The 22,471-nt window shown below is 38.8% G+C and overlaps 1 protein-coding gene across 4 annotated transcripts in view; it reads left to right on the top strand.

Moving 5' to 3' along the window:
• The window catches only part of LPP (LIM domain containing preferred translocation partner in lipoma), a 938,906-nt gene that overhangs the window by 614,303 nt on the left and 302,132 nt on the right, over nucleotides 1-22,471 (top strand). Inside the window, exon 7 of one of the 4 annotated variants that reach the window (XM_006871883.1) lies at nucleotides 798-1,035. In XM_006871883.1, the coding sequence (XP_006871945.1) occupies nucleotides 798-1,035 (238 nt within the window). Of the gene's footprint in view, nucleotides 1-786; nucleotides 1,477-22,471 lie in introns of all 4 variants that reach the window. The other 3 variants (XM_006871881.1, XM_006871882.1, XM_006871884.1) reach the window with 3 other exon arrangements.

Raw genomic sequence — 22,471 nt, 5'->3', positions numbered from 1 at the left:
TTTCAATGTTATTTGAGTTTGCAGAACAAAAAGAAGTCTGAAGAGGCCATATAAAAGCAGTAAGATGGGTGAAGTAAAGTTTTTCCTGTGAAATTCTTACAGGACAGCCGTTACTACCCTTGAAGTAAGAACAGGTGCATGTCATGGTAGAAAAAAAATTCATTGTCACAACTTTCGTGGCCTTTGTCTTAGCAATGCAGTTGTTTTGTTTTCTTCAGACTTCTATATAAGCCCCATGATCGGTCTGTGTTCTTTGAGAAAGTCTATCAAGATTACTCCTTTGGAATCCCAATGAACAGACACCATAACCTTCTGAGTTGATCTCGCTTCCTTGAATTGAGTTTACCCAGCAAATACCCTTGGAAACAACAGTTTTAATTGGACCCTTTAATTTTTTTTGGAAGTCATCAAAATGAATTGCTGAGAGAACTTGTATTCAGCCATCTGCTGATCACAGGGACATATTTAAGCATGTTTTGCTTGGAATATATCATGCGTGTATGAACTAGGACTGTGATGTCAATATTTTCTGATTTATTCCTACATGTGTCTATACGGACATCTCTTAACTAGGGCCTCCTTGGACACTCTCTTTGAGCCATGTTCTCTCAGTGTCCACCATGTTTTTCCTGTACTGTACTGTTCTAACTTATTCTTAAATGCCTTGCGTTTTAAGAGTTAGTATATAAATAGTAATTCATTGTTATTTTACTTTTTTTATGTATGTATTTTTATAATCTTTATTTTTGGCAATCATCTTTATTTTTCTTTTCTCTCCTACTTTAGGCTTCTGTTAGTTCAACAGCTTCTCCTCCGGTCTCCACCCCTGTCACAGGACACAAGCGAATGGTCATCCCAAACCAGCCTCCTCTAACAGCAACTAAAAAGTCAACGCTGAAGCCACAACCTGCACCCCAGGCTGGACCCATCCCAGTGGCTCCAATTGGAACACTCAAGCCTCAGCCACAGCCTCAGCCAGTTCCAGCTTCTTACACCACGGCATCCACTCCTTCAAGGCCTACTTTCAACGTGCAAGTGAAGTCAGCAAAGCCCAGCCCTCATTACATGTCATCTCCTTCATCAGGACAATTCTACGGTCCAGGAGCCCAGGGCTATAGCACTCAACCAGTGCCTGTTTCTGGGCAGTGTCCACCTCCATCAAGCCGAGGAGCCATGGAGTATATATATATTCCTTCACCGGGACTTCAGTCTGATCCTGGATATGGGTATGCTCCCAACCAAGCTCGCTATTATGATGGTTATTACCCAGCAGGGCCTGGCTATGGGGGCCAAAATGACTCTGATCCTACCTATAGTCAGCAAGGTCACCAGAATACCTGGAAGCGGGAACCAGGATACGCTCCGCCGGGACCAGGCAACCAGAACCCTGCTGCTATGTATCCGGCCCCAGGTCCCAAGAAGACCTATATCACGGATCCTGTTCCAGCTCCGTGTGTACCACCGCTGCAGCCAAAGGTAGGAAACCATTAACATAGTGATGGGAGTAAAGAGGTACCCAATGCAGAGCCTAAAGTGAGAGTCTGCATGTTATATTCATGTATTTTCTTAGTAAAATCCCAGGGCGCGTAAGTAAAGAGCGATCCCATTTGCAGATATGCTACTGATCTGGCTACTGTGCAGTATCAAGTGCAGTTAATTGCACTGTCTAGACAACCATTTTCCAAAAGGCCACCTTTGCCTTAACATTTCAGGATGATCTGTTCAGGGGTAGGGGGTGAAAATAATTAATCCTTCAGTTCTTCTGTCCCGCTGGCCAAAGTTTTCTTCTGTGGAGTTTAACCTTTCTTGTGCTTCCAGGCAGCACTTATAAAGGGCACAAAATAGGTTTACAACATCTTATACCTCAGCAGGTACAGGGAAATATATAAGTGAGTGATGTGCAGAGCAGCTATGATATAAGTGAGTGATTCTTAGGCTGTATCCATATGAAAGCAGTGGCAATCCAAGCAGTTGGTTCTATGCAGCTGCTGGAATACAGCCAATGACCTAAGGCCCAGGAGAAAGTGGGGGGCTAAAGGAGTCTGAGGTAGTGCAGACTCTTGATCTGCTTTCCTTTAAGAACAGGCTGTAGTGAAATGGGGCACGTCTGTTAACATTGCTCATCCACATTGATCATTGAGGAAGAACCATACTTTGCAGTCTTGAACCTTTGTAAGCAATTTGTAAAGATCCTTTCTCAGTGGAAACTTTCTTTTTTTGTTTCTTCATTCCCAAGTGTCAAGATGTATACTTTTAAAGTCAAAAGTTAGTTGCTACTCCCTCTAAATGGATAAAAAAAAAAGCACATACTTACTTTCCTCAGATTTTGATTGTGCGCATTAGTCTTAAAACCAACATGTTGTTTGCTCCCACCATGACAAAAGAAGGCTAAAAGAGTTACTTGAAGGGGAGAAATGGGCAACTGAGCCAGGTTCAGCTGTGGGTTGAAACAGAATCTTCTTTTCACTTATACCTGTGAGAAATCACAAAGTTGTTGTTGTTAGGTGTTACAGACTTAGCTCTGACTCACAGTGATGATGTGTATAACATAACACTGCCCAGTCCTGTATCATCCTCACAATTGTTGTTATATTTGAGTCTATTTTTTATGGAGCCAACTTGTCAGTCCATCACTTTTAGAGGATTTCCTCTTTATCCTGGCCCTCTATTTTTCCAAGCGTGATGTCCTCTATGAATTGGTCCATCTTGACAATATGTCCGAAAATGAGAGACAATCCTTGCTTCTAAGGAGTATACTGAGTGTACTTCTGAGACAGTTTTGTTTGTCCTTCTGGCATTCCATGGTACTTTAAATATTCTTCAACAAGATTGTTCAAATGCACCACTTCTTCATCGTTCAACTTTCACATGCATATGAAGTAATTGAAAATACCATGGCTTGAGTCAGTCACACCTTAGTCCTTAAACTGAATTCTTTGCTCTTTAACACTTGAAAGAAAGAGGTCTTTTGCAGTACTTAACTGCTGCTTCCATGAGTGTTGATTGTAGATCCAAGCAAAATGAATTTTATTACAATTCCATTCTCTCTCTCTATTTTATTATTTATTGGTTCAGTTGTGAGGATTTTCATTTCCTTTACATTGGAATGCAGTCAGAAAGTGAAAACTCTTAATTTCCTGGAGGTTGAATGATAATTTTGAAGAGTAGATCAGGTTGAATGTTGTTGAGGTTGTTAGGTGCCATTGAGTTGATTCTAACGTAAAGTAATCCTATATGACAGCTGGTAGCGTAGTGGTTATGAATTGGGCTGCTAACCTCAAGGTTGGCAGTTTGAAACTACCAGCAGTTCTGTGGGAGAAAGATGAGGTGTTCTGCTCCCGTAAAGATTTACAGCCTCGGAAACCCTGTGCAGGGTCACTATGGGTCGGAACCGACTCCACAGCACTTATATGACAGCAAAGAAGTGCCTCATAGGGTTTCGGCCATACTCTTGATTGAAGCAGATAGCCAGGTCTTTCTCCACTGAAGCCAGCCTTTAAGTTAGCAGTTGAATGCCTAACACTGTGCCACCAGCATTCCTTACATAGAAGATTAAACGATATACAAGAGAGCTTCAAAAAAGGAATCTTTCCACCAACTTTTTGAAGTGTCCCCCCAGCGTATATATGTATATATGTGTATGCATGTATATATATGTGTGTAAGGAGCTCTGTTAGAGTAGTGGTTACGAATCAGGCTGCTAACCTCAAGGTCAGCAGTTCGAAACTACCAGCCATTCCGTGGGAGAAAGATGAGGCTTTCTGCTCCCGTAAAGATTTACGGCCTCAGAAACCCTATGCAGGGTTGCTATGAGTCAGAACCGACGCCCGGTACTTAACAACAATTACAACATGTATATGTGTGTGTTTGTGTATAGATAGATACATATAGATATATATCCATCCATCCATCCTGGTATGGCACTGTGGGTCAATGCGCTGAACTGCAAAGTCACTTTGAACTGCAAGGTTGGTGGTTCAAGCTCATCAGCTGCTCCTTGGAAACCCTATACAGAGTCACTATGGGTCAGAACTGACTTGACGGTACTTATCAACGACAGCAACTACAAATATATATACATATACATGTATATGTGGACAGTGAATAAGGAAGACCGTAGAAGAATTGATGCCTTTGAGTTATAGGAGGAGAATACTAAAAGTGTCATGGGCTGCCAAAAGAACCAATAGATCTGTTTTGGAAGAAGTGTAGCCAGAGTGCTCCTTGGAGGCCAAGATGGCCAAACTTCGTCTCTCATACTTTGGACATGTTGTCAGGAGGAAACAGTTGCTGGAGAAGGATGTCATGCTGGGTAAGATGAAAGGTCAGAGAAAAAGAGGAAGACCCCCAACGAGATGGATCGGCCAAGTGGCATCATTGATGGCGTTAAGAGTGGCAGCGATAGTGAGGTTGGCCCAGGATTGGATATTGTTTCGTTCTGCTGTGCATGGGGTCGCTATGAGTCAGTTTCAACTCGATGGCACCTGACAACAACAAATGTACATGTTTACACATATGTATACATGTGTTTATATATACATACATATGTGTATATATGGAGTCCTAGCACTGTGTGTTAATGTGCCAGATTGCAAAGCCATTTGAATTGCAAGGTCTGCAGTTCAAGCTCACCAGCAGCTCCTCGGAAATCCTATACAGGGTCACTATGGGTCTGAACCGACTCAACGGCACTTAACAACAACATGTAGATATATATATATCCTTTCCACATTTGAGATTGTCAGTTTCACAGATGCATTCACATTTTGAACACTATGATGAACTTTTCAGATCTATACTATCTCACTAGAGTGTTTGCTAAAGCACTGTTGCATGAAAGCATCTATCTGCTCTCTACATGATCCTTCAAGTAAATTTCAGATATCTTAGAGAAACAGAGTCTTGCCCAGTCCAATATTTATCCTACAGCACCACACCAGGAATCCATCAAAGTATATTTGCATTATTCTTTGCTGGTCCCCAAAGTAACTAGTGCATAAAAAAAAAATGGGATTATTCAGCTTTATCTCAGTTTAGTACTCCCGCAGCAAATTCCTCTGTGGTGGCGGTTATGTGCTGTGGAGTAGGTTCCGACTCATAGTGACCCTGTACAGTGTTTTTGAAGATGTGAATCTTTACGGGAGCAGAAAGCCTCATTTTTTTCCTGTGGAACAGCTGGTAGTTTCAAACTGCTGACCCTGAGGTTAGCAACCCGACTCGTAACCACTACACTACCAGAACTGCTCTATAGAAGATTAAAATAGAAGTTTCTATTTCAACATTTGCCACCAACATTTAAGTTCAAAAAGGTATACAGTTCTTCTCTGAGCAATGTAGTCTAACTGGGTGGCTGAGTGATGTTCCTAAGAAACATCTATACTGGTCTAACTAACTTGGTGCCTGAGTTGTTTAAGGAACCTTCCATTCCACCTGAGGAAACAGACATGAAAGAGAGCCTTGGGGGAAAGAATGTACCAGTCTTTGAGTTTCCTGCTTTTCCATTATACCACAGCTACTGTGGACAGCCTCTCCAACATTTGGAACCAAATTCAGTGGTGTAGAAGAAAGAATCCATACCCACTGCAAGACCTAGGTGGAGACAACATTATTAGCTTTTGATCCATCCTCACCAACCTATTCAAGCTGATGGGATGGACTTTTTATTAAGCACTTTTCAGAAAGCATGTAGTTTTGTTTTTTATTAAGATAGTTATCCAAGTTGACTTAACATATTATTACAGATTTACGGTAATCTGTGGTGGAGTCCTGGTGTGGTGCTGTGGGTTAATGTGCCAGACTGCAAAGCCATTTGCACTGCAAGATCGGTGATTCAAGCTCACCAGCTGCTCCTCGGAAACCCTATACAGGGTCGCTATGGGTCGGAACTGACTCAATGGCACGTAACAACAATGGCCTTCATGTCATAAAAAAATTTTTTTTGAAATATTTATTTCCTAACAGTATTCTGTGTTCTAACATCGTATTCAAATATGCATTTAAAAAAAATGAAAATAATTTCGTGTTGTTTTTGTGTTGGCTATTAGGAGGCAGGATTGAAGGTTGCAATTTATCCAACTATCTGTGCTTTAGGAAAGGGGAAAAAAGGCTGTTAAAGCAATAGGTGTTGTGTGTATGTGTGGGCTGTGGATGTATTGGTTGATGAACAGATAGGCTCTATCACAGTTCTTCTTAGAGCAGAGTACGGCTATATTCAACTGCACCTGGATACAGAGAACCTTATTGCTATATAATGACTCTTCTTGGCTTACTGACATGGTAACTGGCATGAGAAATGAGCTTAGTTTTGAACCCTCCTTTGACATTCCTCTTTCAGCCTGAGGAGAGCCTCTAGATGTCTTTGTGTCATGTTTCCAATCTCAGTAAAATGGAATGTGTTCTTGACTAATTAATGAATGAATGCAGAGGGCTTGGAAATTTTCAAGGACTGAATAATTGCCAAATGAGAACTATTGAACTTTTTCATCGACTTTCATTTATCTCAGCATTTTCAGTCTCTGATGCAAAACGTACCTTCCTGCCTTAAAAACATTTACCTTTCATTGCACTGAAAATTTCTGGGAAACTTGGCGATTAACCCATTAAGAAAAACTTTTAAATAAGAAAGAAAGAAATCTTCCATATTTTTGTGATGATCTGCTTTTTTCCCCTAAGTCATAGCACAGTGTAAAAGAGGAAGAAAAAGAAAGAAAAGGAACTAAAAACAGATAAGGAAGATAAAATCAAACCTGCAAGGCTTAGGCAATCATGATTGTATTTATGTGCCGAAAATGTGCTGAGCACTGAGTTTGCTTGCCACAGTAGGCCGTAATATGGTTCTTGTACCATCTGAACTGAGTTCCTTAAAACATACTGTTACGAGAAGATCTTTATAAGGGAGGAATGATCCCTTTTCACTAGTAATCTTCTTAAAGGTACAGTGGAACATTTTTCTCTTGGCTGCTTATAAACGATAATGTTATGTTCATATTCGATGTTATTCACAGAACTCATGCTCACTATCTTCACATCCCTGTGAGATGGGGTGGGATGCCTGTCTTCTCTTATATTCAGATAAGGTGACTCACCTTTTAAGTGCCAGAGTCAACACCATAAAGCCAGTTACCACTTTCAGACTTCCATTGGCAGGACAACTTTAATACTTCTTTATCTCTGCCTCCCTCAATTTGGCACCCCAAGCATTATCCAGTGTTAGAAAACCTCAGTTGCCATAGAGCTGACCCTGACGCATGAAGACCCCATATGTAACAGAAGAGTGCTGTGCTTTTCAGCTGCTGATTTCTTGAAAGTAGGTCCCCAGGCTTATCTTTCAAGGTATTACTAGGTGAACTTCAACATCCAACCTTTTGCATAATAGTTAAGTATGATAACAGGCTGCACCAGCCAAGGATCCTATGATCCAACAAAGCCCTCCTAATGTGTTCGTCTTTCTCACGCAGGCTTTTCTTTCTAAACTCACTTGTATGTGATTTCACCCTTTCTTTTGGAAGATTTTACATTCTCACTGTGGCAAACCTTTCTGTACCTGTCTTCTACCACCTTAGTTTTCATTACACTCTAAGGTGTGAGATATAGATGATATGTGAATAACTCTGTGTCCCACCCAGCACACAATGCCTTCTTGTGTAATGAAGATGCTTGAATAAGCCTCCTGTAGTCCTTGTGTGATGCTGTGGGTTAGTGCACTGGACTGCCAAGTCAGTTTGAACCACAAGGTCAGCAGTTCAAGTTCACCAGCTGCTCCTCGGAAACCCTATACAAGGTCACTGTGGATTGGAACTGACTCGATGGCACTTAACAACAACATCCTCTTAATATCAGGGGGGACTGGACCCTGGAGAAGGAGATCCTGCTCAGTATAGTGGAAAGTCAGCAAAAAGCAGAAGACCCCAACAAGATGGATTGGCACAGTGGAAGCCACAATGGGCTTAAGTGTGGCATGATTGTGAAGTTGGCACAGGACCAGGCAGTTTTCTTTCTGTTGTGCATACAGCCACTTTGAGTTGGTACTGACTCGATGGTACCTAACAACAACAATGACACTCCTGTTAAAATGAGGTACCCTAGTGGCACTGTGGAGTCCCAGTGTGGTGCTAGGGAAGATTGCTCCAGACTGCAAAGCCGTTTGAACTGCAAAGTTAGCAGTTCAAGCTCACCAGCTGCTCCTCGGAAACCCTATACAAGGCCTCTGTGGGTTGGAACCGACTTGATGGCACTTAACTACAACAGTGGCACTGTGGGTAAAGTATTGGGTTGCTAACTGAAACTTTGGCTACTGAAACCCACCAGCTGCTACATGGGAGTAAGTTGAGGCAGTATGTTTCCCTAAACATTGACAGCCTCAGAAACCCTGTACAGCAGTTCTACCCTGTCCTATAAAGTTGCTATGAGTCAGAACCAATGGCAGTGGGTTTTAAAGTCCCTCTTAAAATAGGAGTAAGCATTGCTTTAGTATGTAGCAGGTGGTTCAAAAATTCTAAAACCCAAACCTACTGGTTGGAGTCCTGGTGTGCTGCTAAAAGATAAACACTAGACAACAAGGTCGGTTTGAACAGCAAGGTGGTCGTTCAGACCCACCAGTCACTATGAGTCAGAACCCACTTAACAACAACACTCTACCAAATTAACTTAGGTAACCTCAGTAACTTAAGCTTTGTCAAAGCAATAACTCAATATACAAAGTGACTACAGGTTCACTCAGCTTTGATAGTCTATGTTCCTCCTGATTTTATTATATAAGTGTTTGTGAGTGTATGCTGTGAGATATGAGGTATAGTGTTTCTGGTTTTTTTTTTTTTTTGTGCCCTTGTAGAATATCAATGACATTTGTTGATTTATACTATATAGTCAACTTGTTTAATTCACATCCAGTAAAATATGTCTATTTTTTGTTCGTGAAGCAATGAACTTTGACAAATGTATATGTACCTATGTAGTCAACAACCACAAAGAAAATATAGAACAGCTCAACTTCTGCAGAGAGATTCCTCATGCCCCATTCTAGTTGATTGGCTCTACCCTCTGCCATGGAAATTACTCTGCGTTCTGATACTTTAAATTATTTTTACCTTTTCTAGAATTGCCTGTAAATGGATACTTACTGCATATGTTTTTGTGTCTCAGCTTCTTTTATTCAGTATAATTTTTTTGAGATCCATAAACAGTGTTTTGTGTATCAATTCATTTTCATTGCTAAGTATTCCAGGACATGAATGTACCAAATTTTATCTCTCCACTCTTTATTGAGCCATGTTGGTTGAGAATAAAGCTGCTGTAAACTTTTATATATTGGTGTTTGTATGAACATAGCATGCATTTCCCTTGGATAAATACCTAGGTGGTGGTGGTGTGTCATGGAGTCAGTTCCGACTCACAGCGACCCTGTACAGGGTTTCCGAGTCTGTAAATCTTTACAAGAGCTGAAAGCCTCATCTTTCTTCTGTGGAACAGGTGATAATTTCGAACTGCAGACCTTAAGGTTATAGCCCAATTTGCAACCACTGTCCTACCAGAGCTCCTTAAATACCTAGGAGTAAAATTATAATGGTTCATATGGTAATTATTTAACTTTGTAAGAAATTGCTGAAGTTTGTTTACGATTTTGCATCATCTACAGCAATTTATGAATGATTGAGTTGCTCCCAATCCTGTCACTGCTTGGTATTTTCATTATTTTTTATTTTAGTTGTTCTCATTGTGTATCACTTTCTTTAGCGCACTGTGGTTTTTTGTTTTTTTTGTTTTTTCTGTTGACTAATGATTGTGGGCTAATGCGCCAGACTGCAAAGTTATTTGAACTGCAAGGTTCAAGCTCACCAGCTGCTCCTTGGAAACCCTACACAGGGTCGCTATGGGTCAGAATCGACTCGATGGCATTTAACAGCAACAACAATGATCTGCAGCATCTTTTCATTTCCTCCTTGGAATAGAAAATCAATTGTGCATATGGTAGCAAGTTCCTCCCCCTCGCAAATGTAGCAGGACCCTGTTCCCCTCTCTTATGCAACAGTTACCAACTTCTTGTGTGCATATTACTAGATTCACATTCTTTCCACAAAATAACAGCACCAACCAATGCACGCTGTTCTTTCTACTCCTTTCTATATTCATCTAATGTACTGCACAAGAATACTGAAAGTGCCATGGGCTGCCAAAAGAATCAACACATTTGTGTTGGAAGAAGTGCAGCCAGAGTGCTCGTTGGAGGCCAGGATGGCCAAACTTGGTCTCTCATACTTTGGACATATTGTCAGGAGGGAGCAGTCACTGTAAAAGGATATCATGTTTGGTAAGGTGGAGGGTCAGAGTAAAAGAGGAAGACCCCTAGCGAGATGGATTGGCCAAGTAGCAGCACTGATGGACTCAAACGTAGCAACAATAGTGAGGTTGTCCCAGGATCGGGCAGTGTTTCGTTCTGCTGTGCATAGGGTCACTATGAGTCGGTACTGACTCAATGGCACCTAACAACAACAACATAGGAAGTTCTGGTGTGACGCTGTAGGATAAATACTAGACCACAAGATTGTTTGAATCATAAGAGCCGCTGAATCATAAGATTGGCAGTTCTAACTCACCAGCCACTTATTGGAAACCCTATACAGTGTCACTATAAGTCAGAACATTTAACAGCATTTAACAGCAACAACAACAACAGTTGATCATAGGGGAAGTCCTAATGTGGTTCAAACTCACCAATCAGTCGCTCCTCAGAAACCCTATATAGGATCTCACCGTGAGTCAGAACCAACTGATGGCACTTAACAGCAACACTGGTCATAGGTATCTCTTCTTTTGGGAAATGTCATCAAATCTTCTGCCCATTTCTTTTCTTTTTCTTTTTTACATTTGAGTGTTTGTTTTTTATTGAGAGTTGTAAGACTGCATCATATACTCTGGATGAAAATCCTTAGATATATGTATTGCCAGTTTTTCCTCTAGCCTATAACTTGATGTTTAATTTTTTAATATCTTTTTGAAGAGCGTAAGTGTTTAATTTTGATGAAGATTCTTCTGTGGTTTATGCTTTTGTTTCCTTATTTTAACTTCCGCATGGTTACAGAAATTTTATTTGTTTCTTGTAAATGTTTCATAATGTGAATTTAGATTTGTAAATCATTTCATGTTAATTTTTGCATATGGTATGAGGAACGGATCAAAATTTAATCCCCTTTCCCACATTGTTTTTCTACCACCATTTGTTGAAAAGACTCTTTATCCCCCCCAATGAATTACTTGGGAATGGTTGTTTGAAAAAAAAACAACACACAAAAAAATAATAATGAATGATGAATGTTTGGATCTACTTTGGTACTCTCTATTCTGGTCCGTTGATTTATATATTTACCCTTAGGTCATGGCCACGGTGTCTTCATCTGACCAGTATAGTAAGTTTTGAAATCAGGCAGCATAAGTTCTTATTTTTCAAAAGTCCTGTGGCTATGCTAGATCCTTTTTATTACCAATGAATTTTCAGCATCAATGTGTCAATTTCCAAAGAACAGTTTGCTATGATATTTTGATTAAGATAGTGTTAAATCTGTAGATCAATTTAAAAAGAAAAGATATAACAATATTGAGTCTTTCTACCCTGGACCATATTTGTTGTTGTTGTTAGAGGCTATTGAATCAGTTCCTAGTCATAGTGACCCCATGCGAAACAGAAGCAAACACTGCCTGGACTTCACCACCGTCACAGCTCTTGTAATGTTTGAGTCCATTGTTGTTGCTACTATCTCAGCCCATCTCATTAGTGTTCTTCCTCTTTTTTGCTGACCCTACACTATACCAAGCATGATGTTCTTCTCAGGGACTGGTCCATCCAGATAATATGTCCAAAGTATGGGACGCATCTTACCTTCCTGGCTTCTAAGGAGCATTCTGATGAGCGCCTCCAGTGCCGCATCAGTTTGTTGAAAGACTCCAATTTGTATTCTGTCCGTTCCTTGAAACTTGTTTTTTGCCAATGCCTTTCTTCAGTGATGCGTGGAATTCTTCCTACAATATCATCGATTCTTGGTCATATGGTACCTCTCGAAATGGTGGAACATCGACCAATTCATTTTGGTACAGTGACTCTGTATATTCCTTCCGTCTTCTTTAGATGCTTTCTGCATCATGTAGAATTTTACCCATCTTTCTATATTACAAGTCAAGGCTTGAATTTTTTCTTCAGTTCTTTCAGTTTGAGAAATGAGTGTGGTGTTCCCTTTCTGTTTTCTAACTCCAGGACTTTGCACATTTCATTGTAATACTTTACACATTTCAATATAATACAGTGTCGTTATTTTACTTTATTTCTTCCATTGTTTTGCCTTTCTTATGTTCAAGAGCAAGTTTCAGAGTCTTTTCTGACATTCATCTTGTTCTTTTCCTGTTTTTAAGGTGACCTTTTGCTTCCTTCTTGTATAATATTATTCTTGATGTTATTTCACACTTCGTTTGGATGTTGGTAATTAGTTTCTTATGTATCAAATCTGTTCTTGAGATGGTCTTGAAATTGAAGTGGGATATAGTTGAAGTCATGTTTTAGCTCTTAAGGGCTTGTTTTAAGTATCTTCAGCTTCAGCTGAACTTGCGTAGGAACCACTGATGGTCTACTCCATCAGTTGGCCTTTTTTTTTGACTGATTATATTGAGATTCTCCATCATTTCTTCCCACAGACGTAGTCAGTTTGATTTCTGTATATTCCATCTGGTGAGGTCCATGTATATGGTCACCTTTTATGTTGTTGAAAACATTTTTTTACAATGAATCAATCCTTGGTCTTGGCAAAACTGTCATGAAATCTCCAGCATCATTCTGACATCAAGGTCATATTTTCCCACTACTGATCCTTCCTCTTTGTTTCCAACTTTCATATGCCAATCACCAGTAATTAACAATGCATCTTGATTGCATGTTTGATCAATTTCAGATTGAAGAAAGAGGTGAAATTCTTCAATTTCATCATCACAGACTTTAGTGGTTGGTGCATAAAGTTGAATAATAATAGTTTTAGCTGATCTTCCCTGTAGGTGTATGGATATTGTCCTATCACAAACAGCATTGTACTTCAAAATAAATCTTGCAGTATTCTTTTTGACAATAAGTGGGATACCATTCCTTTTGATTTTGTCATTCCTGACATAATAAATCATATGGTTGTCAGACTGAAAATGACCAGTACCAGTTCACTTCAACTCATTCATGCCGAAGATACCAATCTTTATGCATTGCATTTAATTTTTTATAGCATCTGATTTTCCTACATTCATATTTCATACTTTACATGTTCTGGTTATGAATGGATGTTTGCAGCTCTTTTGTTCTCATTTTGAGTTGTGGCCCTCAGCAAATGAAGGTACCAAAAGCTTTGCTCCATTCACATCATTATGGTCAGTTTGACTTTGAGGCGACAGCTCTTCCTCTTTCATATTTTGATTGCCTTCAACCTGAGACAGTCAACTTCCATCACTATGTCTGATGGTGTCATGTTCTGCAGCTATTCAAAATTGTTCTTCAGTGACTAGAAATTCGAAAGTAGTCTGTTTCTTCTTCTTCCTAGTCTGTCTTAGTCTGGAACCTCCACTGAAATCAGACAAGTGGAGGAACTTATTTAGGTCTTCATTAATTTCTCTCAGCAATGTATTAGTGTTTTAACATACATTTTGTTAAGTTTATCCTTAAGCATTTCATGCTTTTCGATGCTGCTTTAGATAATAGGAGTCATGGTATGGCACTGTGGCTAATGCGCTGGACTGCAAAGTCATTTTGAACTACAAGGTCAGTAGTTCAAACTCACCAGCTGCTCCTTAGAAACCCTATTCATAGTTGCTATGGGTCGGAACTGACTCGAGGGCGCTTAACAGCAACAATAAATAGTAATTTTTTTATTTCAGTGTTTTGTTTTTAACATATAGAAATACTGTTCAATTTTTATGTTGTCTTTGTATCCCGTGAGCTTGTTAAAATTATTTAGTAGTTCTTGTAGACTTTTCCAGACTATTTAGCTTTTCAAATGATCATTTCATCTTTGAATAAATTGTTGGTTCAGTTATTCATTTCCCTTATGGGTAAGAGTATATCCATCAACTTCCTATGTTTGGAAATTTGCTTCCTGCCTAAATAATGTTTCCTAGAAATTTGGAGGATTTGAATCAGGAAAGAAAAAAGGAAAAAAAGACGTATTCCCTACTTTTTGCATTAGAATGTCAGACACAGAAAGGACCTTTAGAATCATTAAGTTACAATCCTGTAATATATAGGTGAGAAGAATGAGGCCAAGAAAGTTAAGATGATATGGCAAGTTACACAGTTAAATTTTAGTAAAATGATACATCTTGAGTTGAATCCTAACTCTTCTTTCTGTAATACAGTGTCTCTCTATATTGATGGAGAATAGTTTAGGGCTAGAGTCCTGATACGGTGCTATAGGATAAGCACTGAACTTTTAATCATAAGGTTGGTGGTTCCACCCCACCAGTCACCCCTTGGAAACTCAACATAGTGTCGCTATGATTTGGAAGCTACTCAGTGGCACTTAACAACAACAGTTTTGGACAGGTGAGTTCAGAAGTCAGTGCGTTGTAAGCAATACCATAAAACTTATTACTAAAACAAGCTTACTTTCCAGCCTTAGACTGCCAACATCCATTTTGCGAGGCCTCTTAATTTAATATCAATGGCTCCAATCGCCTATTCCTTGTGCTGTATCATGTATCACAGTTTTGTCTGTGAGAAGACATATTGTGAGGCCTTGTATCAGTTTGACTCATTCCATAATCTTTGCCTTTCTTGAGTTTCTCTTTAGGCCAAAGTTTAAATGTTATCAGGATGGCTGGCCTTGCACTTGAGAAATCGTGCCTGGATATTCATTCCATTCATCTAGTCCTAGTGCGGCACTATAAAATAATCACAGGACTGTTAACCTCAAGATCTGCAGTTCAATCCACGATCTGCTCCTTAGAAACCCTATGCAGGTGGCTCGGAGTCAAAATGACTCATTGGCACTGAAAAACACATCTTTGTTTTAGGTTTGGATGTTTACAAATATCCCGGGTCTCTAATCTTCTGGAAAAATCGCAAATCATTACAACAGATGATTGTGGCAATATGTAATTCTTATTTGTGTTTAGAGTGTGAGAGCGCTCATGTCGATTTTATCAGTGTTTTGGCGTTGTTTTCTTTTGTTTATTTCAGTTCTGTAGCAAAACAACTACCAGAGTTATTGATATGTTCCTCTGGGAATCTCATTTTCTTCTTGGCCAGCTGCAGACAGTTGTGCTGTCCTATTTTAGGGGAGAAATTGTTGTTATTCTCTTCCTCAGCAAACAAAGAAGCCTGGCCATTGTTGAAACACCAAAACCATGACAGATTTTAACACACAGAGTAATAAGAAGTGTCCCAGAGTGAGACTCCAGTGTTTTAAACTAGTACCGTTACCAAAGGTCCCGTCGTCCCCAAAATATTTACTTGTTATTGTGATTCTGAAATTCTGGAATATGGAAAACCTAAATCTGTAGAAGTACTCTTGTTACTATTGTATGCTGTCATTCCAACTCATAGTGAACCCTGAAGACTGAATAGAAGTGCTTGTTTTAGGGTAAGGTGTCCTAGACTGTATTCATTATGGGGATCCTATGTAGTACTGTAGGGTAAACACTGGACTGCTAAATGCAAGATGAGCAGTTCAAACCCACCAGTCAATTCTTGGAAACGCTATATAAGTTCACTGAGTTAGAACCAACTTGATGGCACTTAACATTAACAACAACAACAAAAACAAAGCAGATCACCAGGTCTTTTCCTGTGGAGCGGCTGATGGATTTGAACATTTAACCATTGTACCACCAGCATTAGCTTCTTGAAATACTCCTAGCAAATAATACTCATATTTGTCCCATTTCATCATTGGAACTAGTAAGTGTTCTTTAGAAAATACAACTTGATTTAAGACGTTTGCTTAAAATAATATTGCTAAATAGGTGATGATAATGTAACATTTTTTATAATCCCTTATTGGATTTACCAAACACTTTTATGTAAGGGAACAACTCTGTTGACATACCATGAAACGCGTATTTTGTGCTTAAAATGCTATGATGATGAAATGCCTGTGTGATCTGAGTTTTAAAACCTGCTCTCAAATGTGACTGCTAGAAAGGACCCAAGATAAGTTATGTCTTCAAATGCATAATGGCTCAATAGTCCTCTCAAAACCCATGTGAAAAAAGAGACCATTCATGTTCTGACTTTTTACCAAGAAACAGAGATAGACAGGGATAAGGTTACCTGCCCAAGACAAAATGACCCAAGCTCTTAGCCATTATACTGCACTGCCTCTTGGTAAAATAAAATCCAGAACCCATTGCCACTTAAAAGGAATTTGTTATCTAAAAGGAAGTGAACTAAAAACTAATGTCATTAAACCTTGAATCAAATGACCTTGAACAAGTTCTATAAGCATATATTGCTGAGGATTCCCTTCTGAGATATTTTGTGATGGTGGTGGTGGTATGCCATCCAGCCTGTTCCAACTCATAGTCACCCTGTAGTGAGTTTCCAAGGATTGGCTACTAGGTTTGTACCACTGAGCTTTCAGTTAGTAGTCCAATGTTTATCCTACAGCTCCACACTAGGACTACTTCTGAGCTATATAGTAAGTTGTTAAATGCCAGGAAAGCTTCCTAGTTTTTCCGTAATAGCTCATCCCTTCATTTTTCCTCTGCCATTCTGCCCTGGCCAAGCACTTAAAAAGCAGCTGGCATAGTAAGGGGAGGGATATGCTTGGTAGACTATGTAATGAAGCTAAGCAGAATGGCTACAAGGAAGATCTCGCCAGTTACATTAAGTCTTAGAAAGCAAAGAACTACTGAGCTCTGAAAGATGCAAGATAAGCCGAAAGATCTCTTCTGCCTCGGTATGTACACTAAACACTATACAAACTAACCCCCACCCACCACCATCGAGTCCATTCTGGCTCCTAGTGACCGTATAGCACAGAGTAGTACTGCTTTATAGAGTTTCTGAGACTAACTCTTTATACAAGTAAATAGCCTCATTTTTTTTCCCTCGAAGCTGTTGGTGGGTTTGAACCACCAACACTTAACCCACTATGCAACCAGCCACCCCATTGTGTGGCATCAGCAAAATGAGAAATAGGATCGTAGCAAAACAAGCGAAGACCAACTTTTCAAAAGAAACATAATTTCAGCCTAACATATGAACTGTTTGCCAAGTGCCGAGAGAAAAATTGTTTTATACATTTGCATGAATAATTTATACCACCGTTGAAGGAGATGGTCAGAAAAAGATGAGGGGAAAAGAAAATATTAAACTAATCTGCATATCCAACCCACTTATGTCTCATGTTTGCAGTCAGTTGAACAAAATGAAGGTTGCATTTACTAGCCACATTTGCCATTGATTCAAAACAAACCTGAGAAAAGATAAAGTAAATAAATAAATTTCCCCAAACTGTCAGTCTTGGAATTGTTGTATAGAACGCTGAGCTGCAGTAGAAATGCCAAATGAGCCAGCATAGGCCCAGTCTGTTTGGAAAGCCTTATTTGGGAGAACCATGAAAGTGTGAAGCTGATAATGTGAAAAGACCAGGACTGTCGAACCTTCTGTGACTGTTCTGTGAGTTCTAGTACCTAACTATTAATAGGGAGTTGAGCACAAGTGTGCGGCGGCTGCCTTTTTTTTTTTTTTCTTCCTTTTTTGAAATTAACCACTTGGATCATATTTACAAAAGACCTTTTCCTTTGTCAGAAGGTTATCAAGTGAAAAAGTCCTTGCTTTTTATTTTGTTTCTCTTTATTTTAGTGTTAGCATTTTCTATTACAAATGTCTTGTGTTCTGCTTTGTGTGTTAACCAGTAGCAAAGTCAAAAAGAAATCCTAGCAACTAAAGCATAACTTTCTCAATAATCTGTAATGTAATATGCTCAATTCCAAACTGTTTCAGAGTAGAACTGAACTCCATCAGGTTTTCAATGATTGTGAGTAGATCACCAAGCCTGTCTTTGTCAGTGACTCTGAGTGACTTGAATCATCAATATTTCAGTTCGTATTAAGGGCAAAACATTTGTAAAACCAAGGAACCTGCTGGAACACAGGAGGTACCCCAAAGATATTTGCTTAATGATGGACAAGCTGCGTGCTTTTAGACTGCCATAGGTGAAATAAACCTACGACATCATTTTTCTCATACAAAAGTTTAAAACACAGAGAATTGATGACTATCCCAACCTCACAGTAGAGCTAGAACTTTAAAACAATTCTTCCACCTCCAAATTTGAGTGATTGTGGACAATTCTTTGTCTACCTTGATTGGTAATTTATCATTGCATTTGATAAAATAAGAGTTTTCATTTTAATGCAATACATTTTCATATCCATTATCTCATTTGATCCTCAAAAAGAACACAGTGATATGGACAAATTAGGAAGCACAGGATGGCAAGGTCGATTTGAACCACAAGTTCAGTGTTACAAACTCACCACCCACTCCTGAGAAACGCTTTATTGGGTTGCTATGAGTGGAAAGTGACTCTACAGCACTTAGCAACAACAACAGCTTAACTGATGATAACACAGTTTCAAGGACAGAAAAAAAAAACAATCATTGTAAAAAATCCCCCACTACCATCATTGGTAAGGATGCATAGCAACCTTACAGGACAAAGTAGAACTCCTCCTCAGGATTTCTGAGACTGTACGTCTTTCTGGGAGCAGATAGCTTCATTTTCTTTCACTGCATGGCTAGTGGGTTTGAACCACCTACTTTGTGCTCAGCAGCCAAATATTTGATGCACTGTACTACCAGGACTCCTAATTTGAGAAAAGTCTAATAATTTTTTTTTATTTTGCATACTGTACCTTACAAGTTATAGAATCTATGTCACTGTCAATAAAATCAACAATGTGAAGCATATTGAAGTTAAAATAATTTGTAGCTCTCGACTTTTCTACTTACAGTAAGCTCCTTGTAGGTGCTTAGCAATTTAGATTGAAAAATAGTAAATTCATTAACCAAGAAGCTGAATAAAAGGATTGGGTGGTATCTTTGTGTTGTTTATTTTCTTTCCTTATTCCATATGAGAAAAGTCAGTCTGCAGACTATGACTCCAAAGATGATAAGGCTGAACATTGCTCTGAAGCCAAATAAAGAATATGGTTCAATGATTCAATTCTATTAATATTGATGTTGTTGTTGTTAAATACCGTGGAGTCAGTTCCGACTCATAGTGACCGTGCACAGGGTTTCAGAGGCTGTAAATCTTTACAGGAGCAGAAAGCCTCATCTTTCTCCTGCGGACCAGCTGGTAGTTTCGAATTACCAACCTTGAGTTTAGCAGCCCAATTTATAAGCGTAATGGTTACAAATCGGGCTGCGAACCTCATGGTCCAGAGTTTATTCTACACCACCACACCAGAACTCCATGTCACTGCAGTATATAAATAGCTGTCTAAGATGAGAGTTGGGAAAGAAGAATATAAAGATATCTGGTAAAGCTATGACAAAGCTATATTGGTCTTAACCACTGTGGTTAAAACATCCCACAATGATTAGGGAGAGATTTTGTGGGACCTGCAACTTTGAAGCTTATAATTTTGAGGACTTATCTTTTAAAACGTACAAAATTATGAATAGAAAATTATTTTAATGAATATTTATTTTTAATAAGAAAAGCAATCACAACACATTTCAAATTATTAAAAACTATCAAATACTTCAAAAGTCACAACATCCAGTACAGTAATTTTTATCAAATGCCTGATGATATTTTCTTACATTCTGTGGCCACATGATCCTTGATTACTTATCATACAACCCTAATTTCATAGTATTTTTCTATAGAAAGTATGGAAATAAAATTTCAATCTTTCTGCCAACCTTATTGATGGATATATATATAAAATTAAAAATTTGGAAAACATTCATTAATCTATACAACTTTTTATTAGCTCTGTCATATACAATTTAAGATGATTACCAGATGTGAAGAAACCATTATCAAGTTTATTTCCTTTGTGAGCTATTATAGAAATGTTTATACTGCTCTGTATTTTTGTGTTGTGTTAAATTAAATTCTACCTTGTGCAGCTTGTCAACAAAAGAAGATAAAGAAAGTGTTACATTTGTGTTTGTTCATAGTATATTATTGAGCACTTTGCTGATAAGGAAAAGTGTCTTCTCTAGTAGTGTTAGTATTACATACCAAAGCTTTCATAGATACACTTTTATATGTTTAATGATTGATAGAATTTTTGGCAGACTAACTTCTGCCACTTATATATAGCTTGCCTCTTCTACCAGCGTAATCCCCTTTTTGGTGTTATATTTGTTTTGTTCAGTGCCATCAAGTAGGTTCTTTAGGATATGTTTATATTTGGTTCTATGCCTGTGAGTCACAAATCTGGGAGAGGAGTGAGCTCCATAGCATTAGAAGGATTCCAGGAAGTTATATCTACATGGATTCAGCTGGCAGTAGCCTAAGTGCATACCACATTGACTACCAATTGTGTAAATGTATCTCACTAAAATCAACTAATGGAACTGTGGTTTCATAGTGGCTTAAGCATTGGACTGCTAACCACAAGGTCAGTATTCAAGTCCACCAGATGGAGAAAGATGAGGCTCTCTGAATCTGTACAGATTTACAGCCTCAGTCACTCTATATAGAAGGTCACTGTGAGTCAGAACCAATTTGATGACACTTAACAAGAGCAACAGCAACATATTCTAGAAGAAGCCCCTGGTAGCATTGTGGATCATGAGTTGGACCACAAGGTCAGTATCCATTCAAATATACCTGCCACTGCATGGGATAAAGAGGAGGCTTTCTGCTACTGTAAAGAGTTACAGCCTCAGAAACCCTATACAGGGTGGTTATGAGTTGGAACCAACTACATGGCACACAACCACCACCAGATTCCAGACTCTGAAACTTACTCTAGAATGGAAGAAATGAGGAGTTGAAAGAGCTGAACAGGAAATTTCAGTGGGCAGCTAGAAAAGACAAAATCAAATATCATAATGAATTGTGAGAAGACCTGGACTTAGAAAATCAAAAGAGAAGAACACACTCAGGATTTTTCAAGCTGAATGAATTGAAAAAAAAAAAAAAAAATTCAGTCCTTGATATTCAATATTGATGGAGTCTATGGACAAAGTTTTGAATGATGCAGAAAACACCAAAAGAAGGAATGCCACAGAGTCACTGTACCAAAAAGAAATGATCCATGTTCAGCCATCTCAAGAGATAGCATATATTCAAGCACAGATAATTCTCAAGGACGTTTTGAAACCCATGCTGCACCAAAGGCAATGGTGAAAAACAAGACTCCAGGGATTGATGGACTACAAATTAAAATCTTTCAGCAAAGTGATGCAGCACTGGAGGCACTCACTCATCTATACCAAGAAATTCGGAAAACAGCCACCTGGTCAACTGATTGGAAGAGATCCATATTTGTGCCCATTTCAAAGAGAAGTCACCCAACAGAATATGGAAATCATAGAACCATATCAGTAATTTCACATGCAAATGAAATTTTACTGAAGGTAAGAAAAAAACAGTTGCAACAGTACTTGAACAGAAAACTCCAAGAAATTCAGATTGAATTAAGACGGACACGTGGAACTAGGCATATTATGCCTGATGTCAGACAGATCTTGGCTGAAAGTACAGAATACCAAGAAAATATTTATTTATGCTTTATTATTGACTATGCAGAGGCTTTTGACTTTGTAGATGATGGCAAACGATGCATAACAATGAGAAAAATGGGTATTCCAGAACACTTAATTGTACTCTTGAGGAATCTTTACATAGGTCAAGAGATAATTGTTAGACTAGAACAAGGTGATACTGAATGGTGTAAAATCAGAAAAGGTGTATGTCAAGGTTGTACTCTTTTGCCATATTCAATCTGTATATTGAGTCAATAATCCAAAAAGATGGATTATATGAAGAAGAATGTGGTATCAGGATTGGAGGAAGACTCATTAAGAATCTGCAATATGCATATATTACAACCTTGCTTGTTTAAAGCAAAAATAACTTAAAATACTAACTGATGAAGAGCAAAGATTAAAGCCTTCAGTATGTATTTCACCTACACATAATGAAAACAAAATCTCCACAGTTGTACTAATAAATAACATCATGCTAAGTGGTAGCACAGTGGTTAGGAATCAGGCTGCAAACCTTAAGGTTAGCAGTTTGAAACTACCAGCCGCTCTGTGGGAGGAAGATGAGGCTTTCTGCTCCCGTAAAGATTTACAGCCTCAGAAACCCTGTACAGGGTCGCTATGGGTCAGAACCGACTCGACGGCACTTAACAACAAAAAGTGGAGAAATAGCAAAAGAAGAAAATATTGAAGTTCTGTAAGTGTTGCAGACCGTGTAAGACTGGTCAGAGGTTCGAGGCCCTATATGTCCGAGTGTAACAAATGAGGCCACCT

The sequence above is a fragment of the Chrysochloris asiatica genome, unplaced genomic scaffold, assembly GCF_000296735.1.
Source record: "Chrysochloris asiatica unplaced genomic scaffold, ChrAsi1.0 scaffold00177, whole genome shotgun sequence".
Taxonomy (NCBI): domain Eukaryota; kingdom Metazoa; phylum Chordata; class Mammalia; order Afrosoricida; family Chrysochloridae; genus Chrysochloris; species Chrysochloris asiatica.
Note: the sequence above shows the minus strand (reverse complement) of the source record. Positions and strands in the feature narration are given on the sequence as shown.